General features: G+C 38.9%; 3 protein-coding genes and 1 pseudogene across 3 annotated transcripts; 3 read left to right on the forward strand and 1 right to left on the reverse strand.

The window, feature by feature from the left end:
* The first annotated feature begins 4,501 nt into the window (after nt 1-4,501).
* Nucleotides 4,502-4,999, forward strand: LOC104753356 (B3 domain-containing protein At2g31420 pseudogene; annotated as a pseudogene).
* A 329-nt stretch (nt 5,000-5,328) lies between these two features.
* LOC104749723 (uncharacterized) lies at nt 5,329-6,147 on the forward strand. The gene has a single exon (XM_010471405.3). The coding sequence runs from the start codon at nt 5,406-5,408 to the stop codon at nt 6,009-6,011; it is 606 nt and encodes a 201-aa protein (XP_010469707.1). The 5' UTR covers nt 5,329-5,405; the 3' UTR covers nt 6,012-6,147.
* A 1,266-nt stretch (nt 6,148-7,413) lies between these two features.
* On the forward strand, nt 7,414-11,188 carry LOC104749722 (pentatricopeptide repeat-containing protein GUN1, chloroplastic). Its single transcript, XM_087491667.1, has 4 exons — nt 7,414-9,752; nt 9,897-10,113; nt 10,206-10,390; nt 10,749-11,188. Exons 1-4 carry the CDS (start codon nt 7,645-7,647, stop codon nt 11,041-11,043), a joined length of 2,805 nt encoding a protein of 934 aa, XP_087347793.1. The 5' UTR covers nt 7,414-7,644; the 3' UTR covers nt 11,044-11,188.
* Nucleotides 11,189-11,485: 297 nt separating this feature from the next.
* On the reverse strand, nt 11,486-12,854 carry LOC147925099 (uncharacterized). Its single transcript, XM_087490948.1, has 2 exons — nt 12,733-12,854; nt 11,486-12,424 (listed from the first exon to the last, which is right to left on the reverse strand). Exon 2 carries the CDS (start codon nt 12,420-12,422, stop codon nt 11,643-11,645), a length of 780 nt encoding a protein of 259 aa, XP_087347074.1. The 5' UTR covers nt 12,423-12,424; nt 12,733-12,854; the 3' UTR covers nt 11,486-11,642.
* Between the last annotated feature and the right edge of the window lie 4,942 nt (nt 12,855-17,796).

Genomic DNA, 17,796 nt, shown 5'->3' on the forward strand with positions numbered 1-17,796 from the left:
CTTTACAACATCCTTTCTCATTACACGGAAAATCATTACAGAGACCTATTGAAAATAATCAATATATATATATATATGTGTACATATTGTAATCTCAATACTTTTATCATAGATATATGTCAATCGTTAAAAGTGGTATAAATTAACACGTAGATTAACTTGTACAAAAACAAGACTACTTTTATATCGCACTGGTATTGTTTGAGTTACCAATCATACCTCATGTCTATTTTCCTGTAACCCTTGCTACATCCGTCATTATGCCAAAAAAAAAGCTTACACCATTTCCAATGGTTATCTATATTTTTTTGGTTTGAATTTCTATTTTACATTTATGGTATAATTTTGAAGAGATATGATTTAGTATTTAGAGTATACGATTAAAAGTATGATGCAATTTTAGTATTTTTAGAATTTTAAAAATGATGTGCTAAGTTTAAAACGAAAACTTATTTTTATGCAATTTGTGAAAATTGTCCTTTTAACATGCACACTTCATAATTATAAACTTATAAATATATATATTTAAATTCTTTTCAAAGCATATATAAATAATATCATGTACATTTTATATATAATTTAATAAAAATTTCATTTTGCATACAAAATATTTGATTTTATAACCCATGCATCGCGTGGGTAACTTTCTAGTGATATATATAATTTGGTAAAAAAAAATACTCATGAGACGATCAAAGCCTATATATGTATGGGCTTATCACCAGCTTCTGGCCATTCCACAATCTCTGGAGGAGGTTTTTACTGAAAAATAATTTCTTCTGTTACCTCTGCTCAGGAGCGCCTTCAAATCTCATTTTAAATCTCATGCTGATGGAGTAGTTATTCTTTAAATACTCCATATACTGATCAAACGGAACAATAAACTCAGATAGGCTCGTCCTGTATCAAACAAAACAACAGTGCAAGAACATTTAGTAAAGCAATTCACTGCCAAGCATCAGACAAATAGAGACAAATCTTGAACATGAAACTTAAACATCATGAACCATGAGGAAATCAAACAACTAACGATTCACCAATTGATGTTTCATAAACCAAACCAATTAAGCAAGTTTGATGCTTACCATCACTATCGTCCATCTCTCAATGCAAAAACCTGTAACGTAGCTAAACACTTAGACAAAACAAGAACAATCACACTAATGTACTAACTAACCATTCAAAATACTAACATATCTTGTAATTAAAAGAAAAGAGAAGCTTCTCTATCTCTAGAACTTGGAGCACACAAGAAGAAACGAAACAAAGTTCAGCAGTTTTAGAAAAGAGAAGGTTCTCTCTATCTCCATTAAAAAATTATTAACTTTCAAACCCAAATTAACCTAAAGAGAATCATATATCATATAAAATACAAACAAGTTAAAAGGAACTTACCTCGTCGGTAGTGGACAACAAAAAATGACACATCATCATTCATCAACAGAAGTAGATTGTATCTTCCCCAAGTGCCACTGCCAATTAGCAACCCGACGCCAAACTTACCTTCTTCTTTATCTGCATCTTCCATTTCAATCTCCTTATCCTCTTTTTGAAAGTCACAAGCAATATGAGTATAACTCTATCAAAAAAAAAAGGTTGAGAAAATATGTATACCATATGTATACAAGTACACAGAAAATTTAATTTAGGAAAGATGACAGTACACACCAAAGCTCCTAAATTTGGGGAAAAAAACAACAAAGCTAAGAGTCAACAAAATCCTACAAACTTTCGGACTGAAGAAGCAGACGAATTCAAAATCGCGAATCAAAGAATTTCTGACCTTGAAGAAGATCCATCAATTGAGAGGTTCCCTGGTGAAGATCGATCTCAGAACCGTTTTAGAGACTATAGTCTGCAAAAATAACTCAAATCAACAAGGAAAAGACCTTAGATCTGGTTTATGAAAAACAAAAAAGTCTTCCGAGTACCTTCTCAAGCTCAAGTTTCAAGCTCCTCCTTTTGAGCTTCAAGTTCATCCTTTTGACCTACAAGCTCCTCCTTCTCATGTCCACCTTCTTCTACTCTACTCCAAAATACAAACCATAATTAAAAAAAAACCTTCACTCTCCAATGGAGGAGAGAAACTACAAAATTGCAGCAAATAAGTAGACATTATTATCCAAGAGACTAACAATGAAACGAGTAGTCGAGTATTAAACCAATCTATGAGATCAGATTTATGTATATCCTCTAAATCTATGGCACTAGTATGCAATGAAGAAAGCAGTGTAAAGAAAATCTAAATCCACTATCTATAGAGTCCTAATTCGAGATCTGAAAACGTTTAAACTATAGTAACAACGAACCGCAGGGGTTGGAATTTCGTGAGAACATACAAGAAGAAGAAGCAGGAATTGGTTGTTGGATTGGCCGCGAAATAGAACCCAACAGGACTACCAGAGCCGGCTATGGATCGATGATAAGAGAGCAATGTGGGAGGCACGTGACAAGAGCTAAAGAGAAGAATTTAGAGTATAAATAGAATTAGAGTAGGATTGTGAAGATTATCCTGCGTGATCAAGATTGTGAGTTTGTTAGATCAGAGCTGTGTTTCTGTTCTTAGGTGATGAGATTGGATAATTGTAACTCCAAACTTATCAATTAGGGTTTGAGATTGTATCGTGGATTGAGAATAGATAAGAGAGAAGAGTTCTTACCTTCAATCTTATCAAATGGTGCATTCGTGGTCACAGATCGAAACAAACGCCATGGATCTCGTTGCAGTTCCAATTTTCATAGGTGCGAGATCTGATTTGCGCCCTTGGCTTGATTGGATGGAGACTCGCTTTGTATTGGGAGATTACACATATTTGAGAGATTACACTTTGCACATGGCTTCATCGAAGGTGATGCAGACGAGTTTGTTCCTCATGTTGAATCGGGGAGGCCTTACGAGAGTTGGCACGCGATGAAAGGATCATTGTTATGTGCTTTTGGTACCTATGACGATCCTGAGAGAGTCGCCTTTGAATTGGAGCGAGAACGAAGTTGGGAGGAGTTTCAACGCTCGTTTCAGACAAAGCGATCCTCTCAACAGCAATCTTCTGCAAAACTATACATAGCAAAGACTGTTGCGGAGAAACCGATTGAAGTCTCGAAGAAGAAGAAAGAAATGCATAGCGACGTGGATTTGTGTTTTGAAAGGCAATCACTGGACGGGGAACACACTGCAATTGCAAACATGATTCTGCCATCACCGCAGGTAAACCTTTCTGATTCAGGGCTCAACATATCAATGGAACATCAGAAAGATAATTCACTTTTGAGCAAGGGTGAATCAACGTTGATGATGGGCTATGGAGATGGTTTGGTCAAGCCAGCCGAAATACCTATTTTCAATGGAATTTATCCGTGTATTTGGGTTTTGAAGGTTGAAAGATTCTTTCGTTTTTCTCAAAATAATGATGTGGAGAAGATATGTTTGGTGTTGTCGCACTTGGAAGGAGATGCTTTGAGTTGGTTTAAGCATTTATATTTCATAAACTGGAAAGTTTTCAAGTCACGATTGTATGTTCGGTTTGGAAACATCAATCCTCGAAGCCCTCCGATACAAACTTCTGATTATGAAGTGGTTTTGGTAAAAGATTCAATGCAAGAGTCAGATTCAGCTAAGAAAGAGAATGACTCCTCTGAAGAGAAGCAATTGGTTCAGAAAGAGGAGTCTGTTTGTGTGAAGAAAATTTGTCATCAACAAGCTTCAGACATGAAAGTATCTGGCATGGAAAAAAGTCTCTTGTCATGGTTTCGAACTTTAAAATGGATAGTTTTTGTAGTTTTTTTATTTTTATAAAATATCACATATAAAAAATGCTTTAGGCCACAACAGCCCTAGGGCCAGTCATGTTCATAGTAGTTCAGGAAAATAAGCTATCCTCCTATACTATTTGATATTTCTTGCAGCGATTGCCAGTGAGTAATAATGTAATATATTCAAAATGTAAAGTGATGAAACAAAAAAAATAAATCAACGCTAGAAAAATATATGACATTGTTAATTTTTACTTTGGCTGACCACGTATTAATTTTAATATTATTTTTGTTTGTCATTAACCTCAAAGAAAAAGAACATGAGGAAAAGAAAAAAAGTGAGAACTAAAATAAATAAATAAATATCATTAGAAGATTCTATAGTCTTCCTAGGGTTTAACAGTTCAAGTTAGGATGGGAAAAGAACAAAAGCGAATCCTAATAAGAACCTGAGTAAGATTATGTTATTTAAGGAGATCATTACAATACTCTCTCTCTCCCTCTCTCTCTCTTTAGCTTGCTTCCTTGCTTACAAAGAAACATCTTTCTCTTTTGTAGTGTTTTCGTTCTATTTCTTGGAGAGAATCAAAAGACAATGGCGGAATCTGACGACGAAGATTGTAAGTTCTGGAAGCTGGATATGTTGGAAGAATCAGCTATTTTGAAAGAACGAGAGATAACCATTGTTGTTGATATTCCAATACCCGAAAACATGGATGATTCTTGGACGCCAGAGTGGCTTGTGTAAGTGATGGAAGAATGGGAAGGATACGATCCAAAGCTGACCATAAAGAGGAAGGTGCAAAAGACAGACCTCGACAAAAGCCAGTCGTGTCTCTCAATGCATGCTACCCAACTAGAGACTTTAGATTTTTTGACAGAGGAGGAGACCGACACCATTGAAAAACATTGGAACTTGACACAAAAAAAGAAAGGAAAACATTGGAAGAAGTTGAAGACTGATGATCAAGAGGAAGGTTTGAAAGTGGATTTGGTGGATCATGAGTTGAATAACTATAAGGTTGATTTAAGGAAGTGGAGCGGTAACAATGGCAAGTGGAAATATGTATTAACCAATGGTTGGAACAATGTGATTGACGCCAAGATGTTTGAAGCCAATGACGACATTCAAGTCTGGTCCTTCCGTTACGAACAAGGAAAACTCTGTTTGGCTCTCTCTCCTCCGACCCGCTCCGATCAGACCAGCTCCTCTAGTACTCCTTCCTCAAGTTGTCAAACTATTGCTTAAACCACAAGTAACAATGGTTTTAGGATTCAAACAACTTTGGTTTTTTTTTTTCCCTTTTTCTAGTGTTCAGTTAAAAATTGGATGTTTATCCAGTAACTTTTTTGTTTTTTATCTGAATTATTTTGATTGGTTTTTTTTTTTGTTCAACAATTTGATTGGTTATAAATAAATAAAAAATTAATTCTACCAATTTTGATTAGACTTTTCTTAGCTGCAGCCTGCTGGCATTAACTAAACCAGAGTAAATGAATCATACCAAATCGGGTTCGGTTATTAGATTTGAGTGGGACGGCTATAAACCGGAATTGTAACCTTGTCGTCTCCATCGACCCACTCATATAAATGCTCTCAAACCCTAAATTTCTTTAAAACCTCTCACAGCCACCACCAGACTCCAAAGAAGAAGATGGCTTGCACCGTAGATTTCCGGTGCCTAGACGAAGGGTTCGGCGGCAAGACCTACAAACGTAAGCGAGAATCTCAAGAACAAGCCGCCGCCGCGGCCGAAGCAATCGGCGATGAAGCGTCGATGGACATCGATCTGAACGGTCCTCCTTCAGCGAAACGAAGCGCCGTCGCATCCTCAGAAGATCCAAACAAACCAATGGCTGTGGCGGTTGAAAGACCGAAGTACGACGGTGTAATCGCCGGGAAAGTCTCGGGGAGGAACTGGAAACAGCCGCGAACTCATAGATCTTCGGGGAGGTTTGTGAGGAACAAGGGACCGGATCTGGAAGAGATGAAGAGGCAGAAGGAGATTAAGAGAGCGTATAAGGAGAGGATGAATGAGCTAAAGGAAGAGATAAGGAGTAACAAGGTGGAGAAGAGGAAGAAGAGGGAAGAGAGGGAGAAGAGGAAGAAGGAGAATGTTATGAGAACTGGTACTAAGCTTCAGATTATTTCAAACCCTAAGACTTTGAAGAAGATTGCTAAGTCTAAGAAGAGGAAGCAGCTTAAGAATATTCCTGAGGAAATGTTGAGTCTTGGTAACAAGAAGAGTCTCAAAGCTTAGTTTATTTTTCAAAGGCAAGTTTCAGTTTTTTTTTTTGTATTTTCAATGTTGATGATGGTTAACGATCTGCAGCTAAGAACTAAATGTTGTAGAAGAAGTTTTAATAGTGAGAAACAGTGTTTTTGCTTTGCTTCAACAGTTTAAGAACCCATCCTTTTGTTTTGCAGTTATATATCACTCCTTGGAGAAGAAAAAAAAAAGTTAACTTTGAGATGATTTTTGTGAATCTGACAGGATTATAGCTTAAGTATAATCTAGTTAATCAGATTTTTGATTATGATTCTGTTTGACTCCAAGTTATTGCATCTTGGTTATGTGGTTGTTCATTTGCTATTCCTGGCTCTGTTTCTCGATGAGGATATTGGTGTTTCTGATTCTACCTTTAAGGATTAAAACTGACCTATAAGATCAAGGTTAAGTCTTGATATGGATGGTCATATACGATCAATTCACTTGTAGTTGAAGGACAGATTAATTCATGAGTTACCAGACATTGTGGTTTCATTTTGATAATGGTTGATTGATTCAATGAGTTTGTATGTTCTTTATTCCTCTTGCTTGGTTTGAGCGGATTCTATTGAATATTTCAATTGTAGTCCTGTCCTGTGTGAAAGAGCTTTATCAGGGGACAGGGGTTCACTAGATGAGAGACGGATTATTTAACATAGAGGGGATACATTATATCAGGATTGTTGCCAGATGAAGTGTTTTTGTAAACAGATAAAACCTCGAACTGGTTTCCAAAGCTCCAACAGAAATTCCATTAACAAGCCAATATGCATATCCACAAAGTTGCCACACGTTCACGTCGAGCAAAACAATCAAAGAATGTGGAGACCAGACCACTGGTTTTCATTGCACACAAAGTCACATGTATCCGTATCATTTTCTCGATCTAACAGTCGAGGAAAGTACTCTCAAGTGATAGAGGTTTGCAGACACCTAAATCATTTGTCATAAAACGGTGGAACTTTAAGATTTCATTAAAGAGATCGGAAAGTTGTGTAAAGAGGAAACTGGACTAAATAACAGTCTTTAGATTTTTGTTACGAAACACAATACACATTTTGCTATATTAGGTGGGACAATGACTCGTGCAACACAATCCAACTGCTCCGTTCTCGTCTATATAGGTTAGGTAGGTTAATTCTGTATAATTTGGTGAGAGTTGGTCTTGGTCGCATAAAAAGATTTAACCAAAAGAGCAAATCTTTTCTCAGATCTCGTTTCAGAAAATTTGATAAAAAAAAATGCATTTTTATAGGAATGTAAATATTTAGAAAAAGGAAAATCTTAACAAATAGATACACAATTGGAAAACAAATATGAAACAATAATTGCAGCAAATATTAAAAAAAAAAAAAAAAAAGAAGAAGAAAGAAGCAAACAAATGAAAGTAAACATGACTTTGGTTGAATTATTCAATTTTCGAAGCACAAATATTAAATTAAAAAAAAATCATTTTTTGGAGACAGAGAGTCCAATTCTCATCTCTCTCTGTCTGGGCTCTTGCATCTCTCAAAGACCTATCCAAAAAAGTTTGAGACTTTACGAATTCCAAAGAAAACATGAAAAACCCTATCCTTATGTAGCTCTTTCATGATTCCGTAATCACCAAAAACTCTCCCTTTCAATGGCGTCAACGCCGCCTCACTGGGTCACCACCACCAACAACCACCGTCCATGGCTTCCCCAGCGTCCTCGTCCCGGTCGCTCCGTTACCTCAGCTCCTCCCTCTTCTTCATCCTCTGTTTCCGCCGTCGCCTCTGTTGCTTCAGCTCATCTACCACAAACCACTCCAAATTTCTCTCCTTTGCAAACCCCCAAATCAGATTTCTCCGGTCGTCAATCAACCCGATTCGTCTCCTCCTCCTCCGCCAATAGCCACCGCCAGACCCGGCAGAACCCAAACTACAACCACCGTCCCTTGCTTCCTCATGGTGTCTCTTCGTCTCCTCGTGGCTCAGCTCCTCCGCCTTCCTCGGTAGCCACTGTAGCTCCAGCTCAGCTATCACAGGCTTCTAACTTCTCCCCTCTCCAAACCCAAAAATCGGATCTTTCGTCTGATTTCTCTGGTCGTCGGTCCATTAGGTTCGTTTCCAAGATGCATTTTGGACGACCTAAGACTACTATGGCCACTCGGCACAGCTCTGCTGCGGAAGATGCACTTCAAGACGCTATTGATTTCTCTGGAGACAGTGAGATGTTTCATAGTCTAATGATGAGCTTTGAGTCTAAGCTGTGTGGCTCTGACGATTGTACCTATATCATCCGTGAGTTAGGGAATCGTGGTGAGTGCGATAAAGCTGTTGGCTTTTATGAGTTTGCAGTTAAACGGGAGAGGAGAAAGAACGAGCAAGGTAAATTAGCTAGTGCTATGATTAGTACTCTTGGTAGATATGGCAAAGTAACCATTGCTAAGAGGATTTTCGAAACTGCTTTTGCTGGTGGGTATGGAAACACGGTTTACACTTTCTCTGCGTTGATCAGCGCTTATGGGAAAAGCGGGCTCCATGAGGAAGCCATTAGTGTCTTCAACTCCATGAAAGAGTATGGCTTGAGGCCGAATTTGGTTACCTACAATGCTGTGATTGACGCGTGCGGTAAAGGCGGGATGGAGTTTAAGCAAGTAGCCAAGTTTTTCGATGAGATGCAGAAGAATGGTGTGCAGCCAGATAGAATCACTTTCAACTCTTTGCTTGCTGTTTGTAGTAGAGGAGGGTTGTGGGAAGCAGCAAGGAATCTGTTTGATGAGATGTCTAATAGAAGGATTGAGCAAGATGTCTTTTCTTATAATACGCTTTTGGATGCAATTTGCAAATGTGGGCAGATGGACCTTGCTTTCGAAATACTCGCTCAGATGCCCGCGAAGAGAATCATGCCTAATGTTGTGAGTTATAGCACTGTTATTGATGGGTTTGCAAAAGCCGGGAGATTTGATGAAGCTCTTAACTTGTTTGGTGAGATGAGATATCTCGGTATTGCATTGGATAGAGTTTCTTACAATACATTGCTTTCGATATATACTAAAGTTGGTAGATCTGAAGAAGCTTTGGATATTTTGAGAGAAATGGCATCTGTTGGGATTAAGAAGGATGTTGTGACTTATAATGCTCTTCTTGGAGGATATGGGAAACAAGGAAAATATGATGAAGTAAAAAAAGTGTTCACTGAGATGAAGCGAGAGCACGTGTTGCCTAATCTACTGACTTATTCAACATTGATCGATGGGTACTCGAAAGGGGGTTTGTATAAAGAGGCAATGGAGATATTTAGGGAGTTTAAGAGCGCCGGTTTAAGAGCTGATGTTGTTTTGTACAGTGCGTTGATTGATGCATTGTGCAAGAATGGGTTGGTGGGTTCTGCTGTATCTTTGATCGATGAGATGACAAAGGAAGGAATTAGTCCGAACGTTGTAACTTACAATTCCATAATCGATGCCTTTGGTCGTTCTGTAACTACGGAAAGATCAGCTGATTATAGCAATGGTGGAGCCAATAACTTAGAAGTTGGAACTTTGGCTTTCTCTTCTTCTGCTCTAAGTGAATTGACTGAAACAGAGGGTAATCGGGTTATACAGTTATTTGGGCAGTTAACAAGTGAGACTAATAACCGAATGACGAAAGATTGTAAGGAGGGTATGCAGGAGCTCTCATGTATATTGGAAGTTTTCCGCAAAATGCATCAGCTGGAAATTAAACCAAATGTAGTAACCTTTTCAGCGATTCTGAATGCTTGCAGGTTTGTCTCTCTTTTGGATCCTCTTTTTGAAGTTAGCGAGTGAAAGATATAACCCAATTATTAGGGCTATCCTAGATTACCGATGTGTGGTTTTGCTTTTTGGTGACGATTCTTATTTTGTTGACATGTTTGTGTCCAATGTAGTCGCTGTAACTCATTTGAAGATGCATCAATGCTGTTAGAGGAGCTCAGGCTGTTTGATAATAAGGTATATGGTGTTGTTCATGGACTTCTCATGGGAGAGAGAGAGAATGTATGGCTCCAAGCTCAGAGTTTATTTGACAGAGTAAATGAGATGGATGGTTCGACTGCTTCTGCCTTCTACAACGCTCTAACGGACATGCTCTGGCACTTTGGTCAGGTAAAATCACACTAAAATATTAGAGGCCAAATTATGTAACCGTATTTTTTTGTGTGTAACAAAGGCTTATTATTGGGAACCTTTTGCTATAGAAACGAGGTGCAGAACTGGTTGCACTTGAAGGAAGATCTAGGCAAGTGTGGGAGAACGTGTGGTCTGATTCTTGCTTGGACTTACACCTCATGTCTTCTGGAGCTGCACGCGCAATGGTCCATGCGTGGCTACTAAACATACGCTCCATTGTCTATGAAGGTCATGAGTTACCGAAAGTCTTGAGGTAAGCTACAAAGAGCTCTTTTGTTTAACTATCAACTTAAACTGGCCTATGCAAGAGCTACCTGGAACTTTTCATTTTATGGTTGCTTCCTAGAACTCCATCAGGGCCAAAGAGTATTTAGTCCAATTTCCTCCTTTTAGAAAATCTGATATGCAGCATGTCGTGGATAGTGGATACTATGTTTTCTTGTGATATAGGTTTATTAAGTTTTGGTCGTGCATATGGTTGTCTTTCAAGATACTCCTTTATGTGGTGTGGTCTTGTTTTGAATATCTTTCGTGATCCTTAACTCTAATCACTATCCGGGGTTGGTTCAAAACTTGTGATGTATTATTATTAACTGTTTTTGGTGTGGCAGCATTCTTACTGGTTGGGGAAAACATAGCAAAGTGGTTGGAGATGGAGCATTAAGACGAGCGGTTGAAGTACTTCTGAGGGGAATGGATGCACCGTTCCACCTGTCGAAATGCAACATGGGACGGTTCATATCAAGCGGGTCGGTGGTAGCAACATGGCTGCGTGAATCAGCGACACTGAAACTCTTGATCCTCCATGACCACATAACGACCACAACAGCTGCTAGTACAACAATGAAATTAAAAGACCAACAACGTGAACAGACGTCGCTGACTCTGCAGCCTCTTCTCTTGTAGCTTTAGTGTGATGTAATAACAATGTATGATTATTCAAGTGTATTAGGACCATCGGTCTGGTCCTAACAACAATGTTTGGCTTTTGTGCTAATACTATTGTAACAAATAACTCAATTAATTATGTGAAAGTTTGCTTTTCTCTTCACATCTTTATATAACCAAACAAATCATGAATCATTTTTTAATATTAATCTCGAGATTTATCCAAGAATTGTTGGTTCTCAATAAACAGGAAAAGAAGTGGTAATTGAACAGGGTTATTGAAATAGGGGCGTTTCGTGATCCCTAGCTGGTTTTAGGGAAAACTGAACAGGGGGAACCAATGTTTTAACGACCGCACCGGAAGGCCAACCGGACTGCCTTCTGGGTCATCGGGTCAACCGGGTTCGACCGCGGGTCAATTGGTTATGATTTGTTTACTATATATATAGAAATTATATAGTTTTATATAATACTTAAATAAAAATAATCATACCATAGTTAACAAAATGAACTACATTTTCTGAACCGACCATACCCACAAGTTCAGCAAACAGGTTGCATAAATTCTCAACACTTGCATAGATATCAGAAGCATCAACTGACTTGAGAAATGTAATTCATTTAGGACAATAAACTAAGAAATTAACCAGCGGTCTTTGTCTTGTGTCCTTCCATCTATCTGCCATAAGAGTACATCCAGTAGTAGCCCAACTATTCCTAAACTTATCAATGATCAAAGAAACTTGCACCTTAGCATCACGCAACAAGCCAACACGTGGAGCATGGTATGAAGGCCCCACATATCCATGACCCATACTTGCTACCTTATTCATCATAGGCTGGAAAAGTGGAGAATTCACAGCATTTATTGGAATACAAGCATCATAAAACCACAATGCAACAGACAGGTCCACATCATGTATTCTCTCTTTACTTTGCATACACGCTTTTATAGTAGGTTGGGTCGGATCATGCACACCTCTTTTAAAATATTCATGTAGATCAATACCTTTTTTCTTCCTCTTTTGACTTGGACGAACATCACTTTCGATATCATCTCCATCACCATCTTGAATTTCAGGACCGTCGTTCATATAATCCAAAACAGTCTGCTTCTTCTTCTTGTTCTCAACTTCTTTTAATGCGTTCAATATCTTAAATCGCACATCTCCTGGAATCTGCGAACACGCATCTGTATTCCCTTTCACGCCAACAAGGTGTTGTTTCATCCTATTAATTCCACCTCCTAACTTTTTTTTGTGACAAAATGAGCATTCCAAAACCGTTTTCCCTCTTGAATCAGTTGATTTAATAACATAGGACCAAGCTATATCACTTTTTCCTCGGAGTGAACGGTTTGCGGCTGCTATTTCTTCATAGTCTTCCTCTGTGTCCATTACTTGTAAAATACACAAAAGAAGAAAAAAACAGATTTCAGACATAATACAATAACAAATTCTTAAAAGATGCACAACACATGAGGATCAGTTATTTATAATACAAGTATACGACTTAATCGATTGCTAAATATGCAAACATGATGATGAATTAATGATTAACTATGATAGTTTAATACTATATTTGATTATGCAGATTAAAAAACAGAGCCACGATTATGAAAAAAGTATTATGCTAATGTCGAAAATCTAGTAATGATGGAGATCACAAACAAAAAAAATCAAAAGAAAAGAGAGAATGAAAACCAACTGTTTGCTGTGAGAAGAGGAGATGAGGACGATCAGAGAAGATGAAGGGAAGAGCGACCAGAGGTTCGTGAACTGAAAGTCTGAAACCCTATATCGAATAGATAAGATATTCTTTAACCAACTGTTTGTTTTTTGTGGGTTTTACCGATTTTATGATCCCCAGTTATTAGCAGTAGATCTAAACCGGAGAACTGTCTGGGTCACGGGTCAACCGGTCGAACCGGCCGGTCCGATCCGGTCGTGAAAACATTTGGGGGGAACCCACAGGTTTCTAAACTAAAAAAACCAGTTGGATTATTAATTTTAAATAGTTCATCAACTTGTCAACATCGATCGACCAACCCCATTGCCGTTTCCCTTTACTTTATTTAACTAACGTATATCATGCTTATTAATTACATTATTACTTCTTCAAGATTTGATTTGTTTCTTTGTTAAAGAGGAAACAAATCTCCTTCGTTATTTTCTTACAAAAACTTTGGTTCGAATCCCCCACTCCATCCCACACTACTCCTCCTCTTCTTTAAAAACCCCATCAGCATAAATCTTCATAAGCAAATTTTCAAAATATTAATAATTTTGATTAGTATACTAATAACACTTGTATAAAAAATACAGCCTCCAATAACATTGTTTATGATAAAGGCCCATCAGCTTCTGTACCCAACTCACGCCAACGTTTACCTGCAAAAGAAGACAAAGACATAACAGAATAAGTCAGAGGTTTGGTAAATGTTGCAGAAGACAAAAACAGAGGAAACAGAGAATCAACAAAAGCTGCAGGAGGTCCGACAGTAACATTACAAAATAGGTTTGAGCTTCTAGGATCATGTGATATTGAAGACAACTCACACCAGCTGGACAAGTGTAGAAGGATCTAGACTTTAGGGTTTTAACATTGTATCTCTATATAAACACTCTGTCTTTGTAAGAGAAACTTAAGGTTGAAGAAATAAGAAAACAAAGTTATTTCTATTTCTCTCTATCTTCTTCATGATATCAGAGCCATGGATAGAAACATGGACCTCTACTCTACTCCTTCACTACACATCTCAAATTGTGTTACTCTAAAGCTCACTGAGCAAAACTATATTATCTGGAAATCTCAGTTCGAATCTTTTCTCCAAACTCAAGATCTACTTGGCTTTGTTAATGGCGCCCTCAAATCATCGGAGAAGACTATACCTATCCGCAACAAAGAAGGGAAGGTTGAAGATGTTCTCAATCTGGACTTTGAGAGTTGGTCCAGGTCTGACCAAGTCGTTAAGGCATGGCTGCTTGGCTCAATGACTGAGAATGTTCTTCGTCTAGTCGTTGGCGCTGCAACTGCTCAAGAGATCTGGGATACTCTAATTTTTCACTTCAATCGCACCTCTTCTTCCCGACTGTTCGAACTGCAACGTCGCCAGCAAAACTCTGAAAAGTTGGACAAGAACATGTCTGACTATCTTCGGAGCATTAAAGACATTTGCGATCAGTTAGCTTCCATTGGTGATCATGTTAGTGAGAAGATGAAGATTTTTGCTGCTTTAAGAGGCCTAAGTCGTGACTATGAGCCAATAATCACTGTCATCGAAGACTCAATGGATCGAAGTCCTCAACCAACTTATGAAAATGTGATCTCCCGACTAACTGGTTATGAGGATCGATCCAAGGCTACTCCAACTCGTCTGATGTCACTCCACACCTTGCCTTTCACACCATGCGGTCGTTCAACTTCTCAGGCAGAGGACGTGGTAGCAGAGGAAGAGGACGTGGAAACGGTTTCTCAACCAGAGGACGTGGCTTCCACCAACAGTTCTCAGGATCTCCTCAGTTTTCAGTCTCTTCTCAGTTTCCAAGCTCTTCTCACGGTTCTACTAAACCTGAGTTACCAGTCTGTCAGATCTGCAGCAAATGAGGACATAATGCTCTAGATTGTTGGTACCGCTTTGATGAAGAGTATCAGAAACCGGAGGTTGCAGCTGCAGCTTTCTCTGCTCTTCATATCACCGATGTAACTGACGATGGTGCTTGGTATCCAGATTCTGGTGCAATAGCTCATATTACCAACACCACTCAACGTTTGCAGAAAGCTCAGCCTTACACCGGAACAGATACAGTCATGGCAGGTGATGGTAATTTTCTCCCTATAACTCACATCGGTTCAGCAAATCTACCTTCTACTTCAGGTAATCTCCCATTAAAAGATATGTTGGTTTGTCCTACAATAGTGAAATCTTTGCTTTCAGTTTCAAAATTGACTAAGGACTATCCTTGTGCAATCACATTTGATTATGATGATGTTCTTATTAAGGACAAGCAAATAAGGCATGTTCTGACAAAGGGAAAGGAAAATGATGGTCTTTACAAATTGGAGGATGGAAAGTTTAAGACGTTCTACTCTACCAGACAAATCAAAACCTCGAATGAAGTCTGGCATCAAATATTGGGACATCCTAACACTCAAGTTCTCCAACTTCTTTCTGCGAATAAGGCGATTCAAATCAATAAAAGTACCACCAACATGTGTGAATCGTGTCGGTTAGGGAAGAGTTCGAAATTGCCGTTTGTTTCTTCTGATTTTCATGCATCTAGACCCTTAGAGAGAGTTTATTGTGATCTCTGGGGTCCTTCTCCTGTCTCGTCCATTCAGGGATTCAGGTTCTATATAGTCTTTATTGACAACTTTTCAAGATATTGTTAGTTTTATCCTCTTAAGAGAAAGTCAGATTTCTGCTCTATATTCATCAAGTATCAGCTTCTTGTTGAAAATCTTATTCAAAACAAAATTGGCATATTTCAGTCTGATGGTGGAGGTGAATTCATAAGTCAAAGGTTCTTGAATCACTTGCAAGAGTCTGGTATACAGCACTATATCTCCTATCCACACACACCACAACAAAATGGGTTGGCAGAAAGAAAACATAGGCAACTTACAGAAATGGGTCTTACTCTTATGTTTCAAAGTAAGACACCTCAAAGTTATTGGGTGGAGGCATTTTTCACTGCAAATTTTCTCTGCAATCTCTTACCAACAACCTCACTTGATAGTGATCATAGTCCATATGAAGTTTTGCACGGCAAGGCCCCAGATTACTCAGCTCTACGCACCTTCGGATGTGCCTGCTACCCAACGCTTAGGCCATATGCATTAAATAAGTTTGATCCACGGTCTCTCAAGTGTATTTTTCTGGGCTACACAGAGAAATACAAGGGATATCGTTGCTATCATCCTCCTACAGGTCATGTATATTTGAGTCGACATGTTATATTTGATGAAGCCTCATTCCCATTTGCGGATACATACTCTTCTCTGCAACATTTTGTTCCCACACCTCTGTATACAGCATGGATCAAAGGTTCTTGCAGCGGTTCTCAACTCTCTCCAGTCACTCCAGTTACTTCAGTCACTGAACAAGATTCAAGTGAACCTTTATATTCTGCAGACTCTGCTCCCACTCTCTCAACTCCAGCTCAAGATGATTCTGCAATTCCAGCTCAAGATGATTCTGCTCCCACTCTCTCAATGTCTAATGACTGTTCACCCGATTGCTCAGCTGATAGTGATGAGGAATGTATTGAGTGTACGGAAAGCTTAGACCTTGTTCCTATAGGCAACATCGTTCTCTCATCACCACCTCAGCTGACCACATTCGGTGCTACAGATCAACCTGAAACATCAACTGCAGAACTTCAACTGGCGTCGACTCATCTGATGATCACAAGATTAAAATCAGGCATTAGCAAACCAAATCAGCGCTATGCCCTTCTCTCTCACAAAGTATCTCATCTAATGCCTAAAACAGTCACCGAGGCTCTCAAGGACGAACGTTGGACTGCTGCTATGGGGGAAGAAATGGGAAATTGTAAATAAACAGGAACTTTTTCTCTTGTTCCTCCTCCATCTGATATGAATGTGCTTGGCTCAAAATGGGTTTTCCGAGTGAAACTTTATGCTGATGGTTCATTAGACAAATACAAAGCCAGACTCGTTGCTCAAGGTTTTAATCAAGAAGAAGGCATTGACTATCTTGAAACATATAGTCCAGTTGTTCGCACTCCTACAGTTTGAGCTGTTCTCCACATTGCTACTCTTCTCAATTGGGAACTCAAACAAATGGATGTCCACAATGTTTTTCTCCATGGGGACCTTACAGAAACTGTTTACATGAAACAACCTGCAGGCTTTGTGGATGAAGAACATCATGATCATGTATGGCTACTGCACAAATCACTCTATGGACTTAAACAAACTCCAAGAGCATGGTTTGATAAGTTCAGCAATTTTTTGCTTGAATTTGGTTTCTTTTGCAGCATTCCTGATCCTTCTCTCTTCATTTGTGCTAAAAATGGGGATGTTATCTTCCTGTTGCTTTATGTTGATGACATGGTCATCACAGGAAATTCCTCCAGCCTCCTCAACAGCCTTCTTGAAGAGCTCAACAAACGTTTTCGAATGAAGGATCTCGGTCAACTGCATTATTTTCTCGGGATTCAGGCTCAATTTCACTCGGGTGGCCTGTTTCTTTCTCAACAGAAATATGCGGAAGACCTTCTTATTGTTGCAGCTATGTCAAATTGTTCTTCTGTTGCTACACCGCTACCACAACAACTCAACAAAGCTCCACATCAAGATCGACTCTTTGAGAATCCTAAATACTTCCGCAGTCTTGCTGGCAAACTGCAATATCTGACTCTTACAAGACCAGATATTCAGTTTTCTGTCAATTATGTGTGTCAAAAGATGCATGCCCCTATTGTCTCTGATTTTCAACATCTCAAACGTATACTTCGCTACATAAAGGGTACTACTACAATGGGTATTTCTTTCAGCAACACCACAAACTGCAAGATGAGAGTGTTTAGTGATAGTGACTATAGCGGCTGCAACAAAACAAGTCGTTCCACTGGTGGTTTTTGTACATTCCTTGGTGATAACATCATCTCCTGGTCTTCTCGCAAACAACCTACGGTCTCCAAAAGCTCTACAGAAGCCGAGTACCGAGCTATGTCCGAAGCTACTTCCGAGATCACCTGGATTGTGAATCTTCTTTGCAGTCTTGGTGTCCCTCAGTTTGAAACA

Source organism: Camelina sativa, chromosome 16 (genome assembly GCF_030686135.1).
Source record: "Camelina sativa cultivar CO46 ecotype springtype chromosome 16, ASM3068613v1".
In the NCBI taxonomy this organism is placed as follows: Eukaryota; Viridiplantae; Streptophyta; class Magnoliopsida; order Brassicales; family Brassicaceae; genus Camelina; species Camelina sativa.